This window comes from Epinephelus fuscoguttatus, linkage group LG14, assembly GCF_011397635.1.
Source record: "Epinephelus fuscoguttatus linkage group LG14, E.fuscoguttatus.final_Chr_v1".
In the NCBI taxonomy this organism is placed as follows: Eukaryota; Metazoa; Chordata; class Actinopteri; order Perciformes; family Serranidae; genus Epinephelus; species Epinephelus fuscoguttatus.
Window position 1 is genome coordinate 21849845 of NC_064765.1, and position 20553 is coordinate 21870397.

General features: G+C 40.3%; 3 protein-coding genes across 3 annotated transcripts in view; 1 reads left to right on the forward strand and 2 right to left on the reverse strand.

Moving 5' to 3' along the window:
• The window catches only part of tdrd9 (tudor domain containing 9), a 30833-nt gene extending 24746 nt beyond the window's left edge, over positions 1–6087 (reverse strand). Inside the window, exons 1-3 of the mRNA XM_049595335.1 lie at positions 5864–6087; positions 275–357; positions 80–147 (exon numbers count right to left, since the gene is read on the reverse strand). Coding sequence (XP_049451292.1) covers positions 80–147; positions 275–357; positions 5864–5991 — 279 coding nt within the window. The 5' untranslated portion in view covers positions 5992–6087. The remainder of the gene's footprint in view (positions 1–79; positions 148–274; positions 358–5863) is intronic.
• rd3l (RD3 like) lies at positions 828–4737 on the forward strand. Its single transcript, XM_049595340.1, has 3 exons — positions 828–1414; positions 2273–2614; positions 3231–4737. Exons 2-3 carry the CDS (start codon positions 2301–2303, stop codon positions 3595–3597), a joined length of 681 nt encoding a protein of 226 aa, XP_049451297.1. The 5' UTR covers positions 828–1414; positions 2273–2300; the 3' UTR covers positions 3598–4737.
• Positions 6088–7337: 1250 nt separating the features above from the next.
• kif15 (kinesin family member 15) lies at positions 7338–20414 on the reverse strand. The gene is made up of 35 exons (XM_049595581.1): positions 20261–20414; positions 20002–20032; positions 19058–19244; positions 18884–18960; positions 18723–18760; positions 18536–18633; positions 18255–18434; positions 17749–17958; positions 17528–17653; positions 17201–17323; positions 16927–17074; positions 16724–16815; positions 16409–16618; positions 16028–16205; positions 15792–15930; positions 15114–15255; positions 14824–14991; positions 14606–14734; positions 14352–14457; positions 14064–14229; positions 13827–13977; positions 12617–12702; positions 12411–12489; positions 12224–12310; positions 12020–12124; positions 11738–11860; positions 11435–11581; positions 10821–10916; positions 10530–10694; positions 10096–10199; positions 9941–10007; positions 9814–9851; positions 9566–9698; positions 8035–8166; positions 7338–7934 (listed from the first exon to the last, which is right to left on the reverse strand). The coding sequence occupies exons 1-35, from the start codon at positions 20277–20279 to the stop codon at positions 7860–7862; spliced, it is 4155 nt and encodes a 1384-aa protein (XP_049451538.1). The 5' UTR covers positions 20280–20414; the 3' UTR covers positions 7338–7859.
• Between the last annotated feature and the right edge of the window lie 139 nt (positions 20415–20553).

The following is a 20553-nucleotide window of genomic DNA, read 5'->3' on the forward strand; positions in this document are numbered from 1 at the left end:
GAGTAGGGGAATGAGTGTATTTTCAGACCCTCCAGCTGTGTGGTTGGGGGTTTGTGGTGGTATGCATGGTACATTTTACCTCCTGTCTGTTTTTGGTTATGGGCAAGCTGGGGTACTTGTAGCTGGTGAGTGGAGGAGGAGCAGCACCTAACGATTTAGAATAAAATGCACAGGAAACAGGGTTACACCGTTAAGGGCAAATTTCTGTATATCTAACAATGTAAGTGAGTAGGGTGCAGAATACGAAAAAGCTAACAAAAAGTTTAATACTCACCCTTGGCATGCTGTGGTTTTTGTGACCGCCCCTCATCAGTGCTGGCATTTTTCAGGCTGTTCTCATCAGGAACCTCTGATGGGCTATAACAAAATAAAAGCAATTTTAAGCAGCTCTATTAACTGATGAATTGCAATAATTCCTTTTTTCTTTTTGCCCAAGTTTTCAGGCTTTAAGTACAGGCTAAAGTTTTAAGAGTGTTGTGAATAATGCTAGGATTCGTTAGCTGTCATCTCCTTGACTACTTCTGTTGGGGCTGATTCTGGGTACTGCAGGATTTAATTTTATTTAACATACCAGACACTCGAGAATATGGCAATTTTCAGAAACAAATGTGTTTAAAATCATATAAAATCACTCATCTTAAGTTGAGTAACACTGAACTCATCATTAAAAGTAAACCTCCAATGCAAGTTCACAGTGGGTGAAAATACCAGCAGCTCTGCCCACTTCATCACATGGTACAATGTGAAACTTTGCTCATTTGATTCCCTGCCTCCTCTCGTCTTTCCCTCTGGTCAGCTCAGCCAGGCCCACGGCGCTGTAGCTGGGAGAGCATTCCCAGTTGTCTCTGCCTCTCGATCTCTCTTAGCGGGGGGAGGATTTTATCGCAACAGCAGGCACAAACCCTGACAGTACTAAGAGGAGCTCAAATACAACACACCCACGGCTTGTGCACACACACGCACTCTCGCCCTCTTCCTTTCTCTCCGATGCACACGTTTCGTGCAAGCTACAAAGCAGCTGACCTTACAACAAAGCTGCACACTCCACAGAGGAGAGTGGGGTGAAAGGAGAGGAGAGGTGACAGCTCTTAGTCAGTTAGCAGTGTGTGACTAACTCTCCTGAAAAAAGTCTGCATGACAGGAACAGCGGGCAAGACAATAGGGACAAGACAATAACCACAACACAAAGAGGAAAAACGCTTCCAACAACCAAGACACTGGAGGATTGCTGCCGATACCTGGGCACCTTTGATCGTGTTTGACACTAAGGGACGTAGTCGAAAGCAAGTGAAGGAATGAAGTTTACATTGAATGACCCATGGGGACGAGGAGCTGGAGGCTGTACCTTGTGAAAAGCTCATCTTTGCCCACTTTCTGCATATCTCAAAAAATATCAGCGGTGCAGTTTTCATCTGTAAGTACAAGTCTTTCCTTTCAATTTTCAGCCAGATGTTACCGACATAAGTTCCTTCTGCAGATGCTAAAAGACTGACCATCGTTTAAGTACTAGAATCAAATCAGATACCCGAACATCTCTGTTTTGCAGCCTTACAGTTTGTATGTGGTGAGGCTGACCTCTGACCCTGCAGGACATGTAATCCATCTAAATCCCAGGTGGAAGCTGTGTTGGATCCATCACCCTGGGGAAAAAAGCCAAATACACACACCTGGGGTATTGTCCTTCACCCGGTTTAACTTGAACTGAAGGCAATCAGTGCACCCATCAGGCAGGGACCAGAGGTCAGCTTGGTTACAGGGGGATCATCTTTCACTGTCAACCTCATAATTTTAATTATTATAGGGCTACATTAACAGGTTATGGATAAAATGAGAATTAACATTTCCTCGCTCAGAGAATTGAGGTGGCAATATTTTCACACATTTGTCACTGTCAGCTTTGAAAGTGTGACCCCATCTTTGGTACAAGTGCAAGATTTTGGCAGAAATAGAGTTGGATACATTTATTTATTTTTTCCTCCTCATCACCAGCAAGAAAATATTTATTTTGTCTTGTTTTATAGTCAAATTTGATTTTCCAGTTTTCCTTCATTAGGCCTCATTTTCCATTTCATTCTCCTATGTTAGCTGTTTTTGTTGTATCTGTTGTTGTGCAGTTCGTCACATGGTCTAACACTGTTTTGTCACTTTGTAACTCAGAGATATTAGCACTTGCTTTAAAGCAACAGATATTCCAGCATATTCAAATTAAAACAGCATTGTGGGAAGTCATGTCTTCATGGTCCCGAATGACAAATAATTCTTGTTTCCTCAGTCTTCCAGGACTGTCTGCTGTGACTGCCATGCCCCTCTTCAGCTGGATGAAATGGTCCCATGAAACAAGAGTGCAGGCTCAGGATGAAGCGCCACCTCTCAAGTCCTCGGGGGTCGTACCCAGTCGCATGTTAATCAGAGAACTGCTGTGGCACGTCGAGGAACGTGAGCGGCTGGCGAGGGAGCTAGAACAGGAGCACAGGCTGACCCACAGCCCCCCGGGTCTCCACTGGTTTCAGAAGTACCCCAGGTTACGGACCCTCATCCCAACATCAGAGCTACACCAACTGGAGTTTCTGTGTGCCCAGATCCCACCCATCCACGCAGCCACGGTGCTCTCCAGGTGTTTGGTAGTGGCCATGCCATGCTCCATCCTCACATTAGTATGCTGTCAACAGTGGCTAGCTGCTGCTGTATCAACACAAGGCCTGACAGCAGGCAAAGCAGAGAAGACCCAAAGGGAATGGGAGGCAGGGCAAGCTGCCAAGAAAGCCATTATGTGTTACTGTCACAGAGGCAGGCAATGTAGGGTGTGAACATGTGAAGGTGAAGGATGCCCTATAAGGCTGAGTGAAGCCAGACTGCCGGGGTTTGCACTCATCATCTCGTTGTTAGCCATAATGATATAAAAAAAAACGTTGTTCTACATGGTTGAGCACTGTGACCTACTTACTCATTTCCCATTTAACTCACTACTGGGTCACTACTGTGTGCTTACATAACCATGTTACCAAAGAATAACATATTGAGCAAAAATGTGTTACAATGTTTGCACCATTTTAAAAATCGGTGCTGTCGTCCTAGTTGTGTCATTCCTGAATCTACAAGAGACTCGTGGTTGAGTTATAAAATACTATAAGATGTCAATACAAAATGTGGGACACTGACACGGTGCTGATGTAAATCTTTGCTACTTCAACAAGTGTATAATTAACTCTATCGGTTGCATCCCTCCACAGGTTTCGTGAGGTGCTTGCCACAAACAACATAAGGCCCTGGGAGCTGGCGTCTGTCTTCAAGCAGGTGCTGAGAGACTTCTTGAGCCAAAAGGAGTATGAGGAAGACGACTACCTCTCAGTGCAGCCAGCACAGATCCGACCAATGGAGGCTTGGACCAGCCGCTACATAATGAAGCAAGGCTTTGTCACACCCACTGTCCCCAACTGTGGAGACCACCCAAGGGAGGAGATCCCAACAATCTCTGGATATGTGGATCGGGCCATGCGGCACTCCAATTCGTTCGCTGGGTCCACTAGGGACTGGGACCTTCCATATTACTATCCAGTTCCTCTCAGGCCTACAGGGACATACAGCACTACACTTTGAGAAGACATACTGCTGAGGATAAACAGTTATAAACAGTCTCCACTTCATGGAGACAAGACGCAAAAACCTGACTAGTTGTATTTTTTGTAAATATATAGTAGCTTGTAACCAAAAATGTGAAGATGACATTAAGATAGTTGGACAATGTACTAAACTGTTTCATTACAATAACTAGTTTGTCACCTGCTCTTTTTAAACTCTACTTAATAGACTGATTTTCTGTAGTCCTGATTAAAAACCTCAGTTACAGCTGAAATACATGGGGCACGGACGCGGTGTGTCATGTAGGAAGAGTGGACCATGGTTTCTTACCTGCTACACAGACTCCGTCTCTGCAGTGTGTGGTTGCTGCCAGCTTTACTCTGTATGTATTGAGTTTTGCCAAGCAATAATGCAGTTGGTTATGGAGGGTTTGAAGTGTATAGACTATATTAACTGGTACTGAATTAATTAACTGGATCATCATTTTAACAACAGGATCATTGATTTCACTGACATATTTTAATGTGAAATGTAAAAACACACAAGGCTGCTCAGCTGCTTCGCACTGCCTCTGCTACAATGAGGTATTCATTTTTGTCATTTTTAAACAGACTTATGCTCTTTTTTTCCCTTTCTTTCTTTCTTTCTTTTTTTTTTTTTTTACACAGTTCTGTGTAGCTTTTACCTGTCGGAGGGCTGCAGAGCCACATCTAGACAGAAAAATATTCCAGCTGCACAAAAATGGAGTTGAGCAGTGCAATACCCGCACAGGCAAGCGCAGCTTCTGTATTCAGTTTAGCCGCATCATTTAATTGTGATGGTTGTGGTCTGCTGCAGGAATGATGCAGCTAACATGTCGCACCACGCATTAGACTTTGTACAGTTGGGCATGTATTTCAAATGTATATTGTCAGGTGGCAGAAGTGATGCCATAAGGGCACAGGGTGTGAAGACATGCATGACCTAGACAAACGGGTCACAGCCTTTGAGGCTTGTTGTGAGTATGTGAAGCAACATCTACTTGCGGCTGCTTGGCACAGGCTGAAAATGTCTATAATTTTCGAACTGTTAAACCAAAGAGTGATGCTCCCCTCTCCAATTGTGTCATGGTGGGTTTAGAGCCCTAAAGAGCTAAAACTGTCAAATATTTCACAATAAAAAAAAAAAAAAGCTCATAGAAAACTCTGGGGGAAAAAAACCTAATTGTGTAAATTTTTTGTCTCTTAACTTGTTAATCATCCTGTGACACCTGGGTTTAACACTGAGATCATATCTTAAGTATTTAATTTTCTTGGAATTTGGGCATTTTGGGTATTCGAGGAAACTGTACATTTTGAAGTTGCAAAAAAACCTAAGTCGGGGGTGTGAACTGACCTTGGAGTTTTTACACTGAACTTGAATTTGAGTACTTTCTAAATTCCTTGCAGTGTAGAGAGGCAAGGATACAGCCATGAAACAGTTCATTGTGTGCTCATATTGGTGACAATCACTGAAAAGGTAGCTTTGGTCATGCTGACAATTTTTCACAACTGAGTTTCACAACAAAGTGTGTTTTTAAGCATTACTGTAATGTCCTTAGCGGACCCATTATTTTGGAAACGTCAAGTCTCGTGGTTAATATGGTGAGCACTGAGGTTTAAAAAATCGTTCATGGTTAAAAGCCATCCGCAATAAGTTCTAAGTTAAATCTTTGTTCACCAACTACCATTACTTTAGACCATATGTCACCGGGATTTGCAATACTGACTTTGACTGAGAAATTTGAATTCGATTTCATAGTTAGGCTCCAAAATGATGACAGACTCTTATTTGCAATCTGCACAGGATAAGTCTCATTGTTGCAACGTGAAATGACGCCTAAAAATAGTCCCTGTGACTAGTGTTTCCTCTATTTGTGACACATTAGCCATTATAAAGACTTTTGTCTCAAAATACAAAGCTAATATCATCCATAAACAATGCTAAAGGAGTAACTACCTCAATTTGCTAACAGATCAATGACCGTCTCCCCCCAGTTCATGCAGATGCAGCTAATGCTAGCTAGTTAGCATACCAAATATTAATGTTAGCCAAATCTCTGAACCCAAGGGCTGCTATTTTCAAACATTTCTGTACACTGAGGTATTTCAAAAAGTTTGACCAGTCAGGCTTTGTGGCAACCATGTAGCCTGGAATATTTTTTCAGTATCCCTTAACCACCATTAACTGGTCAGGTGGGATTCAAGGACGCTAGCTAACACGAGGTTAGCTAGCTAATGCTAACGCTATCGTTAACATCTCTCACCTCGTTTCTTTCGACGATGCTTCATCGTTCTTCTTTTCAACCACCTCCTCCGCGAGTTTAACGTTAGCAAAGGCCCTCCCAGAGGTAAACCAATCCGAAATTTGCTCTGCCGTACACGATGTCTCCATGTTGCAGGTGATGGTAATTACCACATTGTTCTGTCGACTCTCTCCCTCCAGCAACAATGGTGAGTACGAGGTTGGGGCGCGTGAGGTCAAGTGAGGAAGAAGCTCTACATCGCCCCCTGGAGGTTGGACCAACACTAGTCATATTGAATATTTATTCTGCTTTCATGGTGGTAAAATATTTGTAAATTATTTGATTATAATAATAAAAGCAGCAGCACCATACAATAAATTTATTATTTATTTATCTAAGCATAGTGGGTAAACATCAAGGTAAGTATTACACATTTGGTCTATTACAGAAGACAGTTTTATGTAGGAACAGTTTTCTTTGGGTTAGATTAGCTGTATAAATCTAACCATTACTTTTTCCACAGCAATATAGCAATTTCTCTCTACATGTAAATATGACAAGTAAGTATTAAGTGAGCAGGGTTAATGCAGTCATTGCTGTCCCCTTTGTTGTTTATTTGCACATACAATATTCACTTTGCAATAAATATGTTCACTTTAATCCATTGCTCACTTTTTATCCACTGGTTGTATTATTATCATTATTATTATTATTTTTTGCTGTTTCTTGTATTTTTTGCATGCCTAGTTTTTTAAGTTTTTAAATATTGAAATCTTTAATGTGACTCTTTCCCCTTGACTGCTGTAACACTGGAATTCCTCAATTGTGGCATCAGTAAAGGTGTATCTTATTTTATCTTATTTCAAACACCATAAATGCAGTCTGAGTCCTGATGTACCATGTGAAACACATACTGGGCTTTCCACTGATGTGGCACAAATGGGCATGGGACCATCAGAATGTACCTAATTCAAAAAGAGGGTAATTGCAGCAGACACGTTTTATGTCAGAAAGGGAGATTAAGTGATACAATTTTTAATATCTCATTTGTTCTTCCTGTGTTCTTGTGTTAATATAGTGTACTTTCTTTTGTCAAAGACTGGCCTACAATCCACAAGAGGACATGTTATTCAACATGAATAAATGGCATTTGAGAATTCAAATCCTTGATACGTTTCTTACATCCCAATTATTTAAATTATCTCAAATTAACAATATAAAAAATGTAAAATATCAAAACCTTATCTGTTCTGGGTCTCAGGGTGTAACTGCAATACTCAAGTAAAGCAGAAGTATGTGTGTATGTCACATCTAATATTAGTGAGTCAAACTTTTATTTTGATTGGCACAATTAGATATTCAAAGACCTGGATGACTGAAAATTCATCAGAAGCTTTTGTCACATATCTCACGTTTTTGTGATGACATGGAGTTTATTTTTTACAGTCCCATTACTTGAGCTATTCAGAAAACAAAGCCACAAAATACAAAGACGTTTAAGCTTTGGAGTTTGTTTTTTTTAATTATGTATTTAAAAACAAATAAAAAAGGTTCATTATGCTAAAACTCAGTGGCTACACACCTCAGTATGATGGGAAAATACATGGATAAAACACAGATGGTCAGTAAACAATTACAGCCTGAGATAAAAGCACCTAAAATGTTCCGTCTTCACATTATGATATTCAGCACTGTTGTAATTTCAATGTAGCCTGAGAACAATGTGATTAGTTGTATTGATGCCCATCCAAAGCAACCCAACACTGCAGAGACAAGATGGGGCTGGACTAAAGGAGTTTTTGTCACAGTGGGTCTGTCCATGCTACTGTAATGGCAGATCAATGTAAGATACAGTATGTATGTACAGTATGCCTCAAGGCAAAACTTTGTAAGAGGTAAAAAAAAAAAAATGAACACCTGTAATGAGCAACATCATCACTGCACATTCCCTTAATGCCTTTCACGCCTTACGACTGGGAAAGATGCACCCCCATTAAAATACTTAAAAACCAGGGGTTTACGTCATCTCCATTGGCGGACATCCAATGCTGTCTCGCATCAAGATGATCTCCGTTCTGAGCTTTTCATTTTCCTTTAAAATAAAAGAAAAGCACGAAGTTGAACTGGTGTGTTTACAGTATTCACATGACCAAAGAGAAACAACCTTTGATGGCAGGAGAAATGTTTGTTACCTCTTGAAGTTTGGTGTTGTCCTTTTTTAGCTTCACCAGATATTCAATCCTCTGTTTGTGGTTCTTATGCCCCACCAGTTTTCCATTCTCCTCCGACAGCTTAACATTCTGCTTACGGAGAACCTCGTTCTCCTGTGAAAAAGAAAATACGGCAACAACTTTGGTAATGTTTGAGGAAATTATAACAGGCGTTTTTCACTTGTTTCTGATATTCTCAGGATTCCCACACATTTTTTGCTAATGAATTTTCAAAGCTTTATATATTATTTTACACCAAGTACCGTAGTTTAACATGGGTAGACCTACTTGGCGATGCAGCCGTACATTACTGAACACACATTTCCCGGTTATTGGCAGATAAGCAAACTGCTTTCTCTAGCTAACTATATTTGGATGTTAGACATTCCCGTAACCAACTAGCTGCATTTTCCAACTGACCAGACCAGCACTTACAGGCACTTTGCAAAATGTAAAGGCCACACCCATTTTGGGGGCAATAGAAAATCAAAGATCCCATGGATGTCGATGGAATTTGCCGTTCGTTTGGATCATAATTTTCAATTGTCAAGTTTGTATGCATTATTTCTTGTCAAACAAATGGACATGGACAAATAATGTTTTGTGTCCCACCTGAACCTGAGCATTTGCAATAGCTTAATAAATAAGGGTGATCACTGTCATGTCCCTTCAGGCTTACCCCATCCAAGTGGATCAGTGACCCAGCATAGTGGGTAGATATTTCATTTACAGATGTCTGCATCACGATACCTAGTGATTTAACTGAACATGTATATTTGATTGAATCACCAGGTAGCATCAGGCTATGCGCTGTCTGTAAATAACCAACCTGTTAACAGCCAGCTGTTTGATCTACAGGCTGAGATTTAGTTGGAGACAGTCTGATGCTGCTGCACAATATGACCGTACTGCAGCAGCATCTCACTCAAGTAATAACTTCCAAAATATTCAAATTCCAAACCACTTCCAGGCCTGAAAAAACATAACTAAAACATAACTTAAAGAATTTCAACAGTGGGAACCCTGCATTCTGTGCACTACACATTTAATCAATGCATCAGTAAGTCACGACCCTAATCTTTTACCTGTGTTGAGTTTGGCAGTTTTTTGACGGCTCTTGTGCAGGTCACCTCAAGCCCAATCATTTTGAATTTGAATGTCACCCTCCAATAAAAAAATGCTGCAGTATAGCCGACTATAGTATCATGCTTATTATATTGTGACACCTTCAGGCTAGGACTGATGCCCAGACCTGATCATTTTTAACTCTCTGACAAATGTGCAGAATAGACGCTCAGCCCCGTGTCAAGCTGCTGGCATTTGCAGCATAGTGGAAATTTGGACATGAACATAGCAGTTGTGGTGGCTGCTTGTTTTTCTTTGAGGAATGTGACTATGACAAATTTCAGCTACTGACTACATTGCCAGGAGTCCATGTTATCATTCTTGAAAGCTACATCATCCCAAAACACTTTCTTTAGTGAGAGATACAGTCATTGACTCCGACTCTGACCTGGAGAAGTTTCTCCTCATCCTGCATCCTCTCACTCAGGTCTCTCAGCTGCAGACAGCGGTTCCTCAGCTCAGTGGTCAGCTCCTGAACGCAGGTTTGAGACTGGGCCAACATAGACTCCTGCGCCTGCAGTCTGATCCACATCAAAAGAAAAAAAAAAAAGCTTGTCAAATGTCAAGCATTAATAATGGATAAGAAAAACATGCAATGACAAAACATCGATTGATTTACTTTACTAGACAACTTACTGTTTCTTTGTATCACACAGCTTCTCCATTACTTTGTTCTGTTGAGATGAAGAAATGATAAACTGATCATACTGATCATTTGGTAAAGAGAAAAAAAAAATAAAACCAGCCCATAAACAATACAAACCTTCTCTGCTCTCTCCTCCTGGAGGTCTTTAAGTACAGTTTGTGTGATGCTTTCCTTCAACTTCTCACTGAAAAATGACAAGATAACATTATTAATGATTATGTGAAGTACTTTAGAGCAGTTTCTGGCTGTATGACTGGATGAATAATGCCAACCTATTATTGTTTCCATTTGGATCCTGCTGGCTATGCTTGGTGTAAAACTGGTCAAGTAAAGCCTGGATCTCAATTCGGACCATCTCTTTCTCAGTCAGCTGCGTCTGAGGACAGTGGAATCACACAATCAGTACTGATGGACTTCACAGACCTTAAAGGAATAGTGAAGAGGGGTTGTATGAGGTACTTATCCATAGCTTGTTTAACTTCCATGTTAGTATTCCTGTCTGCTTCTCCAAACTGGGGGCATGTCAACTGCCATCTACTGTAGGTAATACACTGACTATGGATAAGTACCACATACAACCACACTTAAAAAAAACCCTGGACTATCCCGTTAAGACAAGTAGAATCTGCACTAACCATGCTTAATCAATATTTCAGTCCAGTGATGAACAGCTATAGATTAATTAAACTTTTGCTCAAACATATACCTTAAGCCTTTGGATCTCTTCATTCTTGGCCGCCCTCTCAGCATTGAGCTCTGTTAAAAGAATCTCCATGGTCATCATGGAGGAGCGTCGATTCTCCAACTCCCTCTCCTGGCTCTCTATCACCTGGGTCAGGTCCCTGTTGAAACTTCCCGGAGTGCAGGGAGTCTAAAGAGACAGATAGATTAAAAGAAAGAAAGAAAAAAGAAAAGATCCACATGCTGCATTTCTGACTGCAATACATCACACCGTACTCCAGCATTAAAGAGCATACAAAGCACAGGCAAGTCTTACCCGAGGCAGTGATTTAGGTGTGACTGTCAGCTCTGCAAGGGGTTTAAAACTTCCATTTCTGATAGTTCTTTCAACAGCTTCTTGCTGTTGTTGCACCTGGTACAAAAGGAGAGTTTTGGGAGTCATTTTTATAAATTCTATTCATTTGTCCAGTGAAAACCATGTATTTCCTGAAGTGCTGATTTCGATTTTTTTTTGATAAACTGAAGGATAAAGTGTTCCTTTGTGTGTTGAGAAAATTCTCCTTCTTCTTAAATAAACTCATTAAAAACCCACCTGGATCAGCTGGAAAATGCATCGTTACAAAGCTGAAAACAGGGCTGTCTTTCTCTAGCATAAACTTAAACATCTACAGCAGTAAAATGCAACATGCCCATAATTGCAGAAATAACATTAGTCCAAAAAAATAAAAAATAAAAATAAAAATAAAAATAAAAATAAAAATCATATAGAACAGTGAAACTCTGATAGGGAACATTTTACTGACAATCTTTACTTTTAATACTTAAAGTAATTGTTGCTGATAATACCTTTACTTAAGTAAAGGATTTGAATACTTCCTCTACCATTAGCTGTATGTCTGCTCTGTGTTGAGATCATGAAAAAGACTTCACCTTCTGCTGTAGATTCTGTATCATGATGTCCTTCTGGGCTGTTTGCTCTTGAGATGCTTGGAGAAGGCTGTTCTGCTCATCTAAGACCTTTGTGAGTCTCTCAACCTCCTCGGTGGCATAAATGACCTCCTCCTGCAACACCTCCACCTGAGAACACAAACATGTTATGTATATAGTAGCTTCCTTATTTGGCCTATTTTTTCCATATACAAAGCTGGTCAGAGCATTTACCCTTGGTAAAAAAAAAAAAAATAAATAAAAAATACAAAAAAGGTTACAAATGTTTAACATTATCAAACTTACCTCTATTTTGTTGGATGCTACCCCTCTATCTAAAGCTTCTTTCAGGTCACAGATTTCTGCCTGCATCTTAGAGTTTTGCTCCCGGATATAATCCCTCTCAAGAGAGGTTGCATTGTACTTGGCCTGAAAAAGCAATGACATTATTATTATAAACATTCCCTGACTGATTCAAACATAGGTATATGCAGTATGAGATAGTAGAGTACAGGAATTGGTAACTAAAGAAAACAATTAAGTTATCTAAGACAAATAAAGAGTGAAATAGGTGGAGGAGAAAAGTACCGTGATGTCTTTGATGTCTTCAGACAGGTGAGTAATGGTCTGGTCTTTCTGGCTCAGCTCACTACGGCTCTCTCTGGTTTGGTTCATCAGATCTAATACAACATCCTGTGAAAATGCACGGGTAGGATTCAGGAGTGTAGCAAAGATACTGCAATTATATCTGAAGGAATACAAAACGACAAAGAATTATTCCCTCATGCTTACTTTGTCCTGTTCAATCTTCTGCTCCAAGCCTTTAATTGTTTCGTTGGCAGAGTTCACATTCTGCTCAAGATCCACAATTTTGGATACCTTTACAACAGAGAGCAGACAACTAGCTTTAGCTACTGAGCTGCAACCACTGTTATAATATTTATAATTTTCAAACATTGATGTAGTTCAAAGGACTGACCTGTTGTTGAGTCTGTACCGTCAGGTCTGAAACTTGTTTTCTAAGCTGTGTATTCTGCTCCACTGTTTCAATAAGTTCCCTGAAGGCACACACATAGGCCATTAATGTTAATGTAAGTTATTTGCGATGATAAAAACAATTGTAAGCAGTTCTTAAAAAAAAAAGAAAAGAAAAAAAGAAAGAAGAAAAGATATGGTCAAACTCACTTTGATGTACTCTCTGTGTTTTCCCTTAACTGGGAGATCAGGGTGCTTGTGTGCTCCTGCTCAGTCTGCAGAGAGCTATTCAACTCCTACAACAGACAAAATAAAGCAAGACATAAAAATATATACAGAATATAAATATATATGAAAGCCAAGAACATCTGTAATTGCATATTTTTTTAATGCAGTTAATAATTTTGTTATATTGAGAAAACGAGGCAATCAGCCCATTCTCACAAGGAAACAAAAGGTTGTTGCCTTTAATAATGTTCATCAGAGATCAGGAGTGCCATGCCAGCATGTACTGATTGCATCTTGACACCTGTAGCAACTGATCTAAGCTGGAAATTTTCGATCAAGCAGTACCCATTATTGATCAACACATCAGACTGTACTTCAGTCAAGGTCTAACAAAGAGAAAATGAAGTTACGAATCCTCCAACAGTTGTGACAGTGACCTTGAAGGCTACAATCAGATGTGATAAAATGAACCAGTCGCACATTTTTGACTTCTTCATAATTATCACGTGCTCCTAAGAAAATAAGTTGGTTTCTCCTTTTGTTTTCTAAAAAAATTGATATATATTAATTCGTTAATACAAGAAAATGATCTTTGCTATCTTGATATAACTAAAACAAAAAAAAAAAAGAATTACAAGCACTGCCCAGGGCTTAACGATAAGGATTGCCTTGTTGATCGGAGCAAGTTAAATGCCACATCGAGGCAAATTAACCTAGCAAGTCACTTGTTTGATCAGGCAAGTGCTAAAAAACCATTTAAGAACACTGATTTTTGGCGAAGCTAAAAACCAAAGTAGCTCAGGAATGAGCCATCTCGCTTCCTTTTTATCTCTGTCCAGAGTTGCACCTACGCCGTACTGATCAGGCACATGCGAGAAAAGGGTGTCAGAAAGAAAGTTTATGAGCTGAAGCGCAAGCAAGCGTTGCCATTATACTAGAAACAGGAGTTTAGTTGGATGGTGTCTGAGAATATGGGTGACACTCTGAGTATGTGGAGCACAGTTGCCACAAGTTTCAAAACAAGGTGAATAAGACGGGATTGTTTTTCTCGACAGTTGCTTCATTCTTTGTTGTTATTTGATTACCACTAATAAATAACTATTTGTTCAGGAGCAAGGAATCAACAAGACGACAACACAGCCTACAATTCAGGATAAAAATTGTCTATAGTTTAGTTCATGCGTTCACTAACCGTGAGCTGCGCCTTCAGCTCATCGATCTCCTGCTGCCTGTCCTGCAGCTGCTGTCTTGCCTGATCGGCCTCAAACTTGGCCTCGGCTTGGAGCTGGTCAAATGAGTCCTGCAGTGTTCGATGCTGCTCCAGAAGCTGCTCCCATTCCAGCCTGGATTGAAGACACGGTAGTTGTGGGCACATAAATTCATGGTTTCAAGACGTATCTCACTGCAGAGGTATGAGACTTATACTTACTGGACTTTGTCAAGTTGAAGCTGTGTGCTGATCAGACTGTTGGAGAGCTGGCTCATCTCTTTCTGCTGCTCGCTCTGGCCATCTCTCAGCTCGTTCCTTACAGTGGCCAGCTCCTTATCGGACGACTGCAGCAGCAGACGTAGATCACGGATCTCAGTCTTCAGCACTGAAAGGAGGGAAAGAAAGAGTTGTCACCTTGGCACTCTTGTTCCTACTTCCATTTCCCAGAAACATTAAGTTCAACACCAGCAAAAGTCCAGATGATTACAACAAGCATCAGATCCTTACCTTCTGCAGCTTGTTGTTCAGACTGAAGGCTCTGTTGCAGCTCACTGACAGTTTCTTGCAGGTTGACCTGATCTCTGTTCCTGTTAGCTCTCTCCGTAGAAAGCAGCTGCATCACGTAGAAAGAACAATAAGAAAACAGGACAGTCAAGCAAAGGCATCATGTTTTCCCAATATCCCCACATATCCCATAAAAACATATTTACATAGCATTCAAAAAGACAAAACTGTAAATGAGGAACATGAGGAAATTCTACCTCATCTTTGTGGTCAGACTCTTGTGCCATCACAGCAATCTGCTCCTCAAGTTTTGCAATTTGCTGCACAAGCTTGGTGTTCTTCAGCTCCTCCTCATTAAACTGCGTCTGGACACGGCTAACCTGATCCTGATGAGAGATTAGAAAGTATGAGAAAAAGAGGGGACTTTGTGTGTTTTTTTGTACACACATTTAAGGGATAATCCTCTTTGTTGTACCTGAACTTGACGCAGCTCCTCAGTCAAGGCCATCTCAGTCATGTCTGAAGGAGGCGGCTCGGTCCAGATGTCTTCTGCATTATCATCTTTCCCATTCAGGTGTTCAGGGCTGGAGAGAGGCACGAGACGGGTCCGCAAGTTGTATGCTTTGGTGGGTGTGGTGAGAATCTGGCGTAACAGACATTTAAAGGATAAAAAACAAGGATTTTTCACAGTGCTTGTTAGAGAATCTGTAACACAATGAAAATATATAAAATAAAAAGAGGTTTACCTCACAGTGATCCACTCACCTTTATAGTCTCAACGTGAATTCTGTTCAGCTCGGAGACCTCCCGGTTTTTGTGAGCGTTTGTGGCTTCCAAAATGTTTTCCAAATGCCTGTTGGACTTTTCAAGGTATCTTTTCTCAGACTGCAGCTGAGACATCTGTTTCCTAGAACACAAGTCACCATAAAAAAACAAATTAAGCTCTGAAAAACGTACTTTATAAGCCCATAGAGGCATTTAATGAAAAGTTGCATCTTTCATTAAGATCACAAAATAAATCCACCTCAAAATTAAGGCTGCAACTCACAATTATTTTCATTGTCAATTAATTGTTGATTATTTTCCTCAATAATCTATAAGTTGTTTGGTCTACAGAATATTAGAAAATGGTGAAAAATGTCAATCAGTGTTTCCTAAAGCCTAACATGACGTCCCCAAATGTTGTATGTCCACAACTCAAAGGTATATGTTGATTAATCATGGCAGCTCCACTTACAATGAAAAAAATGACATTGTAGTGGTCCAAGTAAAAAAAACAAAAAGAAAAGAAAAGCAGCTTCTATTTGATAGATGGATAGTGGCACTTTTTTTTTTTTTTTTTTTTGCTTTGTGCTCATTTCCAAACATCAGCCAAGCTTTCCTGGATAATGCACATGTAAATGCAGTTTAAGAGTGGTTTTCTGTATTAAATACCCTCCTTACTTTGTGACTTCTTTGTACTCCTCAAAGGCCTGAAGGGCACCTGTGAGGTCGGACTGTTTCTGAAGCAGCTGAGCCTTCAGCTTCTCAATAGTAGCTACCGAGGCAGTGTCAGCCGCAGGGGTTGAAGAGGCTGCTGAAGCTGTGGAGCAATATATGTTTATTGACATTTATACAGATATAAGCTATAATACATTTACTTGAAATTTTTTATATGATGAAACAGATGATCATCTTACTCTCTGTGCATCTGTCTGTCTCCACGGCGCTTTGGAAGGCCTCTTCCAGCTCAGTAGAAATTTGGACTGCAGCTTCTTGAGCTTTCACCACTGATTCAAGAGAGCGAAGTTGGCGGTTCTCCTCTCTGAGGCTGAAGTTTTCCGCTGCATATCGAGTCATCTTTGGGTGATGTTCAACCTACAAGGGCAGAATTGTGTATGTGGGGAAAACAGTGATTTGAGAGGGAACAATCTGAAAATTATAAAATATAAAAAAATTATGTTAACATAAAAAATGGTTTTGCATATATTAATTACACGCACTAGCTGTAGCCCCACATTTAACACATACAGTCATCAGCAGTGGGTTAGGCAGTGTTCAAATGGAATTAAATTTTGTACCTGATCTCTTAAGATCTTTATCTCTTCTTTTAGCTGGTCAATCAGAGCCTGAGACTCCTTGTCTGACGGTAAGCCTTGTCCTGCCTTCAATTTTTTCTCAAGGCGATAGATGTGGTCCTCTCGAAACTTGACAATCATTCGGCTGGAGTGGATGAACTTGTCTTTCTGGGTCCAGGCCTCCTCGAGCTGAGACACTTTCTCCAGCAGCATCTGAGTGTAGTCAAATAATGCTATGAGTGTCCCTGCACCAACAGCATAATAATTTCCAAAAATAAATGACAATTGGAATTTTTTTTTTTTTTAAAAATCCCATACCCTCTTCTCCTCTTCTCGCCTCCTCCACAGACGAACAGCAGCCATGAACTTTGCTTTGTATGAAACGTCATGTTGAATTTCTGCGGATGGACCTGATAAGAGAGGCTCATTTACACTTTTGCGTAATACCAACAAATATTTGTTTGGAAAAATGCAACTTTGCATGAAATACACATTAACACATTTGGTCTGTGTATTTTTACCTCTGGGGAGTTCAGGTCCTCCTGGCGCTACATCTCTCCCATAGTCCACTGCCCGAGAAGTTAGTGCCTGTGCAAGCTGCTCCTTCAGCTTCTTCACCTCAGCTTGTAACTGCCTCACATTTCCCTGTGTGTCTTCATTGATGATGGCCTGGTAAAACAGAATAATTTCACATGAGTGAGGTTATAAAGTGCAGTTTGAAACCACCAGAACTTGGTTATGTGAAGTCTGTTGTGTTTAATGACAGATATTGCCAGAATTTAATTGAATAGATACCTTATTCTTGATCAGCTTTGCCCTCTGAGCAAACTGCAGGGTGGACAGTGTTTCTCCAAAACACTTTGAACCGGGATGTACATTGGCTATGATGTAAGTCTTTGCATTTCCTCCAAGAGAGTCCTGAAATAACAACAATAATTGTATCAGTGCATACCTATTCAAATAATAAAGTGCAATTACATCAAGTGTAATATATAAAGTGTTATATTCTACAAAAAAGAATATAAAAAGGAATTTAAACTCCAGGGAGATCCACACTGATACACAGAAACATAAGACATTCTCCACCAAAGCAACACCCAAGATGTATTTAGGATGACTCACCCTTAGCAAGAAGGTGAGTTTAGAATCTCTGTAGCAGATGTGGCGGTTCTTCCCATTGGACACATCAACCAGTGCCATGATCACCTGACCGAGACACATGAGGGAGCGATTGATACTGCTGGCCTCCTGAAACGAGAAATAGTGCAGATAACAGCTGTTAACAACAAAAATCATTAATGTAGTGCCTCATTATAAGACTAAATTCATGGAAGAAGCGTCACCTTGAGCCTGGAGCCTTCTGCGTGTGTGTCTTTCTGCCTCTCAGACCCTGCAAGGTCTACCAGGTTCAACTGAGACGTTCGGATGTTCACCACTTCATTGATGGACTCTTTGGACTCCAAGGTCATGGTGAACACTGCGTGAGATCTAGAAGACTCTCGGTTCATGGAAGTGGAGGCCACTCTTCGATTACGCCAGCCCATGGACAGCACCTAAGTGGTTTCAAACACAAATTCTGCATTCTTCCACAGTACATTTCTTGATTAAGATGGCACCTGCATTTAATTGTCCATTTTATGTGGTCTCAACTCTGTGCAATAATTTGATACTGCTTGATAATGAACACATTTTATATCGGACAAATTATTTTCTACATTGTGATAATGGAACTTGATTTAAGGTATATAGTAATACAGGGGTTTCATCCTCTCTAGTAAGACTTGAGTGTAACTGTGTATTATACCTTACAATAACCGTTTATAAGCCACAACAAGCAAGGGATTTTTACCTGGTAGGCTTCAGCAGCTGAGTTGACAAACTTCTCCACAGCTCCCTCGACAAATAATCCTTTCTTGATGTTCTCCCTGAGGAAAAGGCTGGCTGACGCTGTGTCCAGAAGGTCATAAATTTGTTCATTGTATATCTCAATAAATGAACATTTGCAAAGGAAACTCTTGGACTGGCCAGACTTTTAGGAAAAAGAACAAACAAAGGAGCAACTTCATTAGATAACAAACATTAAATATTGGTTCAAAAATACTGTCATGGTGATGAAATGTAACAATTCACCCTTTCCACTTCTCTGTTGATGAGAAAAAACAGGTACTCAAAACTTCGAGGAATAACCCCTCTGAGTTCATCTGTGAAGTTATCCAGCTCAGATGGCCCTAGACCGCAAAAAGAAGAGTCACTACAATTTTTCTATTGCTGGATCTTAAAGAATTTTTAGAACACAATGTAAATGACATATTCTCACCAAGCATGGTGAATGTTTTCCCTGAGCCAGTTTGTCCACTGCAGAAGCAAGAGAGAAATGCAGTAATAAACTGAATAGGTGCTTCACATTAAGAACAATGCAGAGTTATTATGCCATAAAATATTTTCTATTCTATACTGTTCAGATTAAAGACCACTTACTAGGCAAATATAGTACCATTGTATCCATTCATGCAAGACTCAACAATGTTCTTGGCCACACTGGAGAACACAGAGTCCTGTTGAAAAATGACAGATAAAGACCATGCAAACGCTGAGGAGGACCAACTTTATCACAGTGTTATCCTGATAAAACGATAAGTGTATGCTTCCAACCTGTGATGTGTCCATGTCAGCAACATGATCATAAGTGAAGGTTCGTGGCTCTGGTTTTGATAACAGACGGATGGTGTTGGGTGAGGTGACTGTGAGACACAGCTTCTGATCTCCATCTGTGGTCAGCCCAGTGCACTGAGTCAGAGGTCGTACTCGCACAAAAACTTTGATGGAATCACTGTCATTACTGTAGGGCCAGAAATACAAATATAACTATTATTGTTTGTAAAGCATAGAATTGAGCTGATGTTAACTACATGTCACCATGAAAGCAATAGTGTTTGCTACTACAGGTGCCCATTAAATTCAGAGGGTATGTGGTATGAAAACATTTACACCCCTGTAGCTGTGCTCCTCAGTCAAATCAGTAAACCTCAAAATCACTATCACCTTAGACAAAAACAGTTAAGTTACCACACACGTATATCTTACTGCAGGGTTACTCAATTTGCTTTGCCCAGGGGCCACCTTTGCAAAATGACAGGAGGTCAGGGTCCAATCATAGTAACCCAAAACAGGTATGGTGTACAAAAGGGCGTTCTAAGGATTTGAGGACATTGGGGGCTTAGTCTGGACATCTGTTGGGGGTTTTTGGTAAACAAGCTGTATTTTTATACTTTTTTAAATGCACTCTGGCGCCATATTTACATTAAAAGTACAAAAAAATCCCCAGTGTGAATCCATTTATTTTATTTTGGGGATTAGAAGATGGTTTAGGGGCCAGATTTGGGATGCAATAGGTTAAGTAAGTTGAGTATCACTGTTTTACTGTAACGTTACATGCATAGTATTAGCTCTGATCAAGGACCACATACTAAGGGATTATGGACAAATAACTATACGTTTATCTATGTTATGTATGAGCTACGTTACGTAGCAACGTAACATTAGCCTAATGTCAGTGTTGTCAGTTTGTCTTTGGATGAAACAAGCAGGTACATTACCTGGCAGCAAGTTGGCTTGAGTCGCCACATCCTGTCAACAAAATTAAAAGACTGTTAAAGGCTTGTTTAGTTATGGTAAGACAAAATAGCGTTAAAGTAAGTTAACATTTGCTAAATCATGCTAGCTGACTCCGACTAGATTAACTACCGCTAATTTAGCTAGCTAAGATTACCAAAAACCCGTGGGTTTCAGCGTCAACAAGTTTGACATGTTAACAACATATTCGTTTGCTAGCTGAGCAAATGTATGGTACGATACCTTTTCCACTGGAATTCATTGTCGATTAAGAAATGTTGGCCGTTATGTGGTAAAGTGAACTTTCTTCATGATAGACTGAGAGAAAAGAGGTCGACGCTGTTTGTGTTTATCCTTCGAAATTGGCGGGCAGGTCCGCCTCTACTTCTTCTTCTGTTTCTTCCGTGTTTCATGACGGGCTACAAACCAGGATAAAAGGTGCATACCGCCACCTACTGTATCAGAGGGTGTAAGATCACGGCCTGGGAGTCCCGCCCATTGGGCGCAGCCGTCGGTTGGATCATATCCGCTCTTTA

Coding starts and splice junctions, on each gene's coding strand:
- rd3l (XM_049595340.1), top strand. CDS start 2,301: ATGCCCCTCTTCAGCTGGATGAAATGGTCCCATGAAACAAGAGTGCAG. Junction 2,615..3,230: donor GCAGCCACGGTGCTCTCCAG/GTGTTTGGTAGT, acceptor ATCCCTCCACAG/GTTTCGTGAGGTGCTTGCCA.
- kif15 (XM_049595581.1), bottom strand. Junction 18,435..18,535: donor TCAACAGAGAAGTGGAAAGG/GTGAATTGTTAC, acceptor TTTTCCTAAAAG/TCTGGCCAGTCCAAGAGTTT. Junction 10,200..10,529: donor AAGAGATCCAAAGGCTTAAG/GTATATGTTTGA, acceptor CACTGTCCTCAG/ACGCAGCTGACTGAGAAAGA.